Source organism: Pollicipes pollicipes, unplaced genomic scaffold (assembly GCF_011947565.3).
Source record: "Pollicipes pollicipes isolate AB1234 unplaced genomic scaffold, Ppol_2.1 Scaffold_4881;HRSCAF=5763_pilon_pilon_pilon, whole genome shotgun sequence".
NCBI classification, from domain to species: Eukaryota; Metazoa; Arthropoda; class Thecostraca; order Pollicipedomorpha; family Pollicipedidae; genus Pollicipes; species Pollicipes pollicipes.
Window position 1 is genome coordinate 31,978,680 of NW_023596576.1, and position 9,454 is coordinate 31,988,133.

General features: G+C 53.4%; 1 protein-coding gene across 4 annotated transcripts; it reads left to right on the plus strand.

Moving 5' to 3' along the window:
- The first annotated feature begins 238 nt into the window (after positions 1 to 238).
- Positions 239 to 9,016, plus strand: Sod1 (Superoxide dismutase 1). 4 transcript variants are annotated; one of them, XM_037223890.1, is made up of 5 exons: positions 239 to 353; positions 1,700 to 1,791; positions 2,135 to 2,231; positions 6,504 to 6,691; positions 8,641 to 9,016. In XM_037223890.1, exons 2-5 carry the CDS (start codon positions 1,723 to 1,725, stop codon positions 8,749 to 8,751), a joined length of 465 nt encoding a protein of 154 aa, XP_037079785.1. In that variant the 5' UTR covers positions 239 to 353; positions 1,700 to 1,722; the 3' UTR covers positions 8,752 to 9,016. The 4 variants fall into 4 exon arrangements, with proteins under 4 accessions (XP_037079785.1, XP_037079787.1, XP_037079788.1 ...); XM_037223892.1 differs by having other exon boundaries at positions 1,700 to 1,761; XM_037223893.1 differs by having other exon boundaries at positions 244 to 362; positions 1,700 to 1,761.
- Positions 9,017 to 9,454: the final 438 nt, after the last annotated feature.

The window sequence follows — 9,454 nt, forward strand, 5'->3', positions numbered from 1 at the left end:
CCCGCCACAGCTGTTTTAACCACGGGTATGGCTAGGAGACATACTGGCAAACGTCCTGAGACTTATTTTTATGGGAGAGAACGACTAAGAAGTATTCTAAAACGATTATTAAAAATACGCATTGCGGTGCCCTTTAACGCAAATGGCCTGGGGCATTTCCTTGGTGACGTCACCATGGGAATACCAGGTCTAGTCCCGACTAGGTTCCGAACCCCCCCCCCCCCCCCCTGCCTGGTGGTAGCCGGGCGCGAAGGCGGGGAAGACCTCTGCTCCTTGCAGGGCGCCGCCGTGTCTGTCGCCCGATGCTGGCGCGCTTAGGGTGAAAAGCGGAGGGCGTCATTCTGTCGTCACAGGTTGGTTGGGTAGGTTTGTCGCTAAGTTAGATGGGTGGGTTAATGCTGATATTCTCTCTCCAGATTCTTCGCCTTCCACCATGTAATTTTGTGGGGTTTTATAGCTTTTTTGTCCGAATGAGTTTGGCGAAAGACCTGTTCTGTCGCTGCCGCGTGTCGGGAAGGGTGATGGCGTCTTCTGCCGTGCGCCCATTATTGCCATGCCCTTTGAATGGGGCTATTGTGTTGGGTTTTGCTGCCACATTTGACCCCCAAAATGTTAGTATTCTGAGACGTGTGTGTGCCCAAACGTAATCCTGACTTTATTTTCTGCAATCATTTGACAAAAACTACCTCAATATGACTGGATATCACCTCAGTGAATGACATGTACTGCCCACTAAATGAATGCAAAGAAAACAGACATTATGTTTATGCTGTAGTGGGGCTTTGGCCCCTAGAGTAAATGGAAGTAAAATTAAGATAAGTTTTGCATGGCTCTGCTCATTGGTTCCAAAACAGGAATGGAGAACATGGGATATTGTGTTGATAATAACTATTGCCCCTACCAGCTATGTTGGGAGCATGGAGTTAAGCACAGCAGATTATCTAAACTTATGTCAGTTGATGGGAATATGATCATAAGATGATTTATTTAGACTTGACCATACCATCAGTAGAGAAGATAATAACGTATCAGCATGCACTTAACAAAAGGTGGCATTCATCTTTTAGTGGCCAACAAAGTGGTCAAACATGTATGATATGGCTTCAAACACATGAGTGAATCTGGTCATCCTGCTTTGTATTTTTAATGTATAATTTACTGTAACAACTCTTTAGTATAGCACCTTGCTGTGATGACTGGTGCCCCTGCAGACAGTAGCACTCAACTGATTGGTTTTCATAATGTGACCACTTTATCTCCAGCTCATTCATGGTTTTTTATCACATTGGCTTGCAATGTTCTTGTCAGGAATATGTGATTCATGCAGTTGGTGTTCATAAATGATCCAACCTGATTCACTTATGCACTTAAAACTTTGTTGGTGTACGGTGCACTATGACTTAAGCACAGGAACTTTTTATCTACCTATATGATAAGCTGCAGGAAATGAAGAGAAGGTTGTCATCAACACTTGGTCCTAATATCATGCATGGTCTGCTGTTTGTATGCAATATGATGCACTGTCTGATACCCAGCATGGTATCTCCAGACGAGAAGCACATGTCTGCTGCGTGATTGGTTGCCCTCCGCCAGTCAGTTGTCCTGGGGTTTTGAAAATGGCATCAGCTTCTGAGGTGTTGTGGTCAGTCAGTGGTGTCTCGCAGCTGGATGGATCTCTTGAACCACCTCATCTCTGCAGGGACTCCAGTCTGTGCTGAAATCATGGCAGCCAAGGCCGTCTGCGTACTGCGTGGAGATGTGGTCAGTGGAGTGGTGTACTTTGACCAACCGGTAGGTGCTGGCTGACTGGTGGATGGCTATGTGCACCAACCAACCAGTGGACTGTTATTGGTGGGTGGTCAGAGCAGTGCACTGGCATAGAATCCAAGGCAACAAAATGGCGAAAATAAGTGATGAGGTTTTACCTTACGATGGCAGCAGCTGCAGCAGAGCGCCATTGGGGCTTTCGGATGCCCCCATCCGCTTAGATCAGGTGGCATCGCCTCTGCTTAGATCAGATGGCATCGCCTCCCACCTGGTTCCGAATCGCCGACCGTCATGTGCTGTACCGGACCACCCAGCCGCGGTCGTACTGGCTGAACTTGACCACTGACCAGAGGGTGCATCTCCGCAGGGCTCTGATCAGCCAGTGAAGGTCACTGGTGAGATCAAGGGCCTCACCGCCGGGCAGCACGGCTTCCATGTGCACGAATTCGGAGACAACACCAACGGTACGTTCTGAGCCCAGCTCCCGCGGCGCCGAGCATGGCCGTCCACGTGGCTTCCGACCTGAGAACGCGGTGTTCAGAACTGTGCCTGTGCCGACTGTGGCTTGCCGACGTCCCAGTGGGGCTGGCTCACCGATGATCTCGACATGCGTCGGAAATGCGTCCGTCTTCGTCAAGCTGTCCAACGGTGTCTCATTCATATCACACCGATAGTCGCCCGGGCGCATCAAGTGAGGCGTGACAGCGTCCGCTTTTCCTCGTGGCGCCGGCTAGATGGGTAACCAAAAGATAGGTTCCAAATAAAGCCTATGTAGGCGAAATAAGGACATTTTGGTCAGAACGATGGTGACAGCGGAATGCAAGCAATTTCAAAGACGTGACGAACCCGGTACAAGGACAGTGCATCGCATTGTGGCGAGAGACGTGATAATCATATTTGACAGCGCGGTGAAAAATGAGGTTTTCACTGCTGTGGGAGGAAGTATGTTGCGTTTACGAACTTCGCCAGCTAAGTTGTTTTGAAACTTCGTGGACTGCCAAGTGCCACAAGCTGCCGTTGCTCCTTAGTGAACGGAATTGGCACAAAGCTGAATGAATCACGTCCAAGGGGTATTCTATCTGATTTATCACATCTGTAAGCTGTGCCATTTTTACTGCTGCCAATAATTCAAGGGGCGTTTGCGCATTGGCCCATCACCGAGGTTTTGGAGATTATCTGAGGACCAAGGTTTTCATTGTCTGAGGAACTCATGTAGCGGGTGTTTAAACGGTCTATCGCATTAAAACGTGTGCAGAGGGCGAGCAGATACCGAAGCGCTTTTTTCTTGACGGTCGCTCAAAGAGAGGATGGGTCAGCCGGGGACGCCGGATCGGCACCCGTCAGGTGTCGCTGTTGGAAGTGCAGCTGTGTTGAGGCCTCAGACGGCTATTGGGCCTGTACTGGTGGAGCTGCTGGTGGGCGCCATATCTGCGGTACATATATGACTTAGAACTGATATAGGACGGAAGATAGGTTAATTTTGTGGGACACGAGATTCGAAGATTTGTGGTTATGTGAAGGGTTCCCAAATGTCAGCAACATTGTCATTAGATTGAAGCAGTCAATCTCCGCAGTGCTTTTTCATGTTTTCGTGCTTACACTGAAACAGCAGAGGTGATGGCACAGGCCAAAATGCACCAGCACACAAACATCAAACATGCACACGAAGACAAATGGGGATGAAATATCATGATCGCCTGAACACGTCATTCAGCGGTCGACAGGTGGAGGTAACCGTGTCCGACCGCGTCGAAACTCATCACGACGATGTGATGTAAATATGGGCCAAACCAGAGGCCCATGACTCTTCAGAATGATGGCTCGCAGCTCTGTGTCAAGGACGCGGGATTGGACGGAAAACGCAGTCGCCAACTTGTAGCATGCTGGACGGATCAGATGTCTGTCCGGACGTCTCCCTGACCGCAGAGCGTCCTACGGCTGCCAGAGCGGTCAGTTGGTCAGGACGCGGCTGCCAGAGCGGACAGTTGGTCAGGACGCGGCTGTCAGAGCGGTCAGTTGGTCAGGGCACGGCTGCCAGAGCGGTCGGTGGGTCAGGAAGCGGCTGCCAGAGCGGTCAGTTGGTCAGGACGCGGCTGCCATAGCGGTCAGTTGGTCAGGACGCGGCTGCCAGAGCGGTCGGTTGGTCAGGACGCGACTACCAGAGTGGTCAGTTGGTCAGGACGCGGCTGCCAGAGCGGTCAGTTGGTCAGGACGCGTATATTGCGCGCCTTCCTAAGCGGCGTATAGTGGGCGGGGGTAGGGGGTGCACTGGGATACGCACTGCTCATCCCGCATCTTTTTGTGACATTGATAAGCACGCAGGTAAATGTTGACAGCTTAACAATTTTGGTGAACGCGTAAAAATAACTAGATTGTAAACGTGTATTGGAAACATGCGACGGTCTTTTGCGCCACGTAATAAATGCCGCACGCCTGCAGCGCGCTGCGAGTATTTTTCGGTGAAAAGTTTGGGACCCCCTCCCCCTGGCCTTTTTCGACATCGTGCATGCACCCCGGTTGAATGAAATGTCTACGTTACTCGAGATGTTCTCCGAGATCGATGTCTGATGCCCTCCTTCGTGGACACGTCTCGCTATGTCACGGCTGTTCAATTGAAGGTCGTGTGGCGGACGACAGGCGGCCGGTCGGCCTCTGTCTGGGCCGTGATGGTGCTGGCCCTGGCGCGCCAAGGTCGCGGCCCGGCCGGACGCCTGGCTCGGCAGCGGCCGGGCCTCAGCGCCGCCGCAGTGCCCGTCCGCTCCCGGAGCCGCTGGGAGTAGCTGAGGCAGAGAGGAACACAACGAAACGTGGCCGAAATAAGGTTGCTATATGTGCATATATATACTTATATGTATATATGTATATATGTATATATATATATATATATATATATATATATATATATATATGGGCAGGATTTAAGGCATTAGTAATAGCCTTATTCCCCGGGGGGAAAAAACAGGAGAATGGAGATATAGATGAGTTGATATTTCGGCAACATGCCTATATCGAAACGAATGGGAAAAGTAAATTCTAAATTGTCTGTGAATCATCGTACTTGGATTTTTTTCACAGTGGACCACAATTTTTACAGGACGCCAACATTCAGGGAATTAAACAATGAACAAATGCCAGCCATTACTACGATTCAGTGCATATCTAACCAAGAATCAGAATACGCGAAAAATACGTGTACATGCAAACGAATTCAAGTGAACGGGCATCACGCATCACACTTCATTCAAATATGCAGGCGAGTTAAAGTAAACAGGTTCCACGCATCACACATCAATAAGACATACAAACGATTCCAATTAAGCAAGCAGCGTGCATCGCGCGTCAGGTACCAATTACACATGTAAACGATTTTAAGCTAGCACAGATCACGCATCCAGGGTTATAACACGTTTGCATAATCGGCAATGACTTCAAATATACCCAGTACCCTGTACGTCAAAGCTTGGTTGCCGACTTTTTATAGAGTGGTCCCGTGCTCCAAATAACTTTGAGCTTTAAAACGGGCATAGGGTCTATGCCTCCCTGGATTTTAGCCTGACGAATTGGATGGACTCCCCGACATAGACCATGTCCCTCCCTCGTTTTTCACACAGTTTACACTTAATTTTTCGTAAACCACGCTTTTTCGCGTGCAAACCCCTTATAACCCAGGCTTCCATAAATTACATATATTACCACCCAGGTGCTTAGGCTTCTAGATAGCAGATTTGACCAGACTTCTTATCTGTTTGCAGGATTTGGCAAATGAAAGCCGATGTGGCTCGAATCAAGCCAACCAATGTGTGGTTAGGTAGTTGTGCATTATGCATGCGTTTGGTACAGCACAGATTGTGTTACGTCATATGTTCATAACATGACGACACATAGGTAGTGTCAAAAACAAAATCTGCTTGCGAATGCGAGGATTCGTGATATGCGTGAAGGAAACGGCTCTGGTCACTGCTGCAGGTCCCGCGACACTAAAGACAACGGCTGCGTCGGAACGGCCACCTCGCAACATTTTGTGGATGGCGCTGTACGGTCCGTCGTGGACTCAAGTTTAGCATTTATTTCTAGTTTGTTTTATGTCTTTTGTGTTCCTGCCGTTTTTGTTGTCGTTTTTTTTTTTTTTGCTGCTGACACTTTCGGATAGCAGCAGTAAGTGCAAGCGTGTATTATGTAATAGATGCATCGGATATATTGTTGGTGGTATGACGTCATAGCAGCGCCCGCCCCACGCACCGGCATGGTCCCAGGGTTGTAGCGCAGCCTTCATAAGTTGGTATTGTACGCGACGGGCCGAACCTTCTACTGGTCAGTGCCGACTTCACAGTCCTGCGGCACTGGTTGGGGCCGACAATATATGTCCAGGGAATAAAGTTGCCACACGCCGAAACCAAATGTTCCGATATCATGGACCAGTTAACGAGTTGCTTCAGAAGTGCCCACGCGTTACTGTATGTTGTATCTCACATCACGTCGGCCGGCTGATTGGGTAAGTAAGCCTTTATTATACAACAGCGTTCTTGGGTTCGATTTTTGTGCTCCCGGTGTCAGTTTTGTGCTCCCGGTGTCAGTTTTGTGCTCCCTGTGTCAGTTTTGTTCGCCCGCCGCCGTGTGTGTTGTGCAGAGTGGACCAGCACGCTCTGGCACACCCGTCCCCTACCCCCCACCTGTCCCGAAGGGCCGGGGCCTGCGAGCCGCTCGCCCACCTACCACCGGCCCGCCCCTGCCGCCAGGCTGCACCAGCGCCGGGCCGCACTACAACCCGTACGGCAAGACCCACGGCGGCCCGGCTGACGAGGTGCGTCACGTCGGTGACCTGGGCAACGTGACGGCCGGCGCCGACGGCGTCGCCAAGGTGGACATGAGCGACAAGCTCATCTCTCTGTCTGGCCCGCTGAGCATCATCGGACGCACGCTGGTGGTGAGTGGCGACACAAGCGGCGCGCCGGCGGCGAGCTGCTGAGGCGGCGGCCAGCTGCCAACGGATTTTTTTGACAACCGATGTAGTGCTGCCGTGTTAGAAATAGGTATGCATCTCAAGTTATTTGGTGCTGTTCGTTTTCAAAGTAACTTGGTTATGTAACAGAAACCAGTTGTTGATAGAGCACACTAGAAACCACTTCTTTTTTAAACATGAGATAGAGGCGCTCATCGCGTACACTGATAGACGTTCGCTGTGCTGTGGGACTTATACTTTGAGATGGTAGCGCGAGCACCGATTCTCCCAGCATTCGCATTTATACCAGTTTTGTTTCTCCGTTTTATGACTTCCGCTTCTGTCATCATATGCTGAGTGTATCAGGTCAATCTGACACACACTTAAGGTGTCTTCATGTATGACTGTGATGCGCATTACTTTCCCGTGATCACTTTCTTTCATTCCATTCGGGAGAGAAATGCGGCAGCGCGAGTAGTGACTTTTGGTATATGGTTGGTGGCATTTACTTAATATTTAAAAACCAAAAATGAAAATTTTTGAACTGCTTGATTTTGTGACACTTTTTGGACGGGCAGCTGGTTCATCTTGGTCTTTGGACTGGACATTAGACAGCAATGTCCAGAAAACAGCCCCTCTGGCCCTGGTGTGGCACTCGCAGCTGATGAGGGTGTTTGTGAGGCCCGGTGCTCGTCGGCCGTGGCGGCGCTGCCCGCTGCCCTTCCATCCCACACCACGAGTGAGACGCGCCGCTGTGCTGATCGGTCACAGCGTCAGTGTCCCGCGCGAGCCACCCGCACGTGACGTGGCGGTAAGCTCAGCGCGCTGATACGCTATCGAGCGCGCCAGAGCTGCGCCCACGGCGCGATTCGGCCCGAGTCACCTGCCCGCGAGCGGATCGGCCGGGGCTGACGCGGCCCCTGCCGCTGGAGTCTGCATGCCAATCGCCCGCAAGTGTGCCGAACGGCGGGCGCCGCCACCTGCCGGCCGGAAATGGTGCAATACTCCGCAGACGGACGAACAAACATGCTTCCGTGAGCACGGCGGCGGCCGCGCGACCTTCACGACCGACCAGCTCAGGTGGCATGACGGGGCAGGGATGCGACTGAGGACGGAGGCGTCATCGTCTGACCCGAGGCGACCCATGCCACATAGGTACACCTGACCCGAGGTGGCTCATGCCACAGGGGATCAGCTGACCCGAGGCGACCCATGCCGCATAGCTACACCTGACCCGAGGCGGCTCATGCCACAGAGGATCAGCTGACCCGAGGCGACTCATGCCGCATAGCTACACCTGCCCGAGGCGACCCATGCCACATAGCTACACCTGACCCGAGGGGACCCATGCCACAGAGGATCAGCTGACCCGAGGCGACCCATGCCACATAGCTACACCTGACCCGAGGCGGCTCATGCCACAGAGGATCAGCTGACCCGAGGCGACCCAGGCCGCATAGCCACACCTGACCCGAGGCGACCCATGCCACATAGCTGCACCTGACCCGAGGCGACCCATGCCACAGAGGATCAGCTGACCCGAGGCGACCCATGCCGCATAGCCACACCTGACCCGAGGCGACCCATGCCACAGAGCCACGCCTGACCCGAGGGTACCCCTGCCATACAGCCACACCTGACCCGAGGCGACCCATGTCATATAGCTACACCTGACCCGAGGCGACCCATGCCACAGAGGATCAGCTGACCCGAGGCAACCCATGCCACAGAGGATCAGCTGACGCGAGGCGATCCATGCCGCATAGCCACACCTGACCCGAGGGGACCCCTGCCACAGAGGATCAGCTGACCCGAGGCGACCCATGCCACAGACCCACGCCTGACCTGAGGGGACCCCTGCCATACAGCCACACCTGACCCGAGGCGGCTCATGTCACAGAGCCACACCTGACCCGAGGCGACCTCTTCCGCAGTGCCACGCCGACCTGGATGACCTCGGTAAGGGTGGCCACGAGCTAAGCAGCACCACGGGCAACGCCGGCGCCCGCGTCGCCTGCGGCGTCATCGGCATCGCTAAGCTGTGATGGTGACTTCGTGACGTCAGCACGGCCTCGGCCAATCACCGGCGTCCGGTTCCGTTGGTGAAAAGGCACTCCATTTGTAACCGTAGCCCTGTGATGCAGCGCGCGTAAGACCCGCACGCTTTTGTTGTACGTTTTCGGTTCTTTTTTTGAGATTGTGTAACCGGGATGCCGATCATTTAGTCATTTGAGATGGCAGGGGCTTCGTCTAGAAAGCGCAAGTCTTGTAACCAGTCGTTTCTAAGCGCAATATACGTACGCCAGCGCAGCACTGTTGCAGTGACAACGCTGCTTCCCATTCGTTGACCGTTGTGATCACGCAGGTGGAGTCAAACGCCAGAATGGCGCAAGACTACTGAGACCTTCGAACCTCCCCTACATGTGTACACTTCCCGGGTTGGGCGCGTCGTTCCCAGCCTGCGGGGGTTGTTTGTCGTGGATGGGCCCGGCCTGGCGGGAGCGGCAGTGGAGCTGGCGCTGGTCCCGCTCCTCTGCCGGCCCACGTGGTCGGGGCCGGGGGCAGCCGTCCCGCCGGGCCTCCGTGCGCTCAAGGGCGATAACGCAGCGGCCGTTGCCGACCTTCGACCAATTGATCGCATTGGGCTCGGAGCCGCGAACGAGAGGCGCGGGGCCGTGGCAGCCGCGGCGTGTGTGGAGGCCGGCGCGCGGTCCGCAGCCGACGCACGCGCCTGAGCACGCAGGTGGG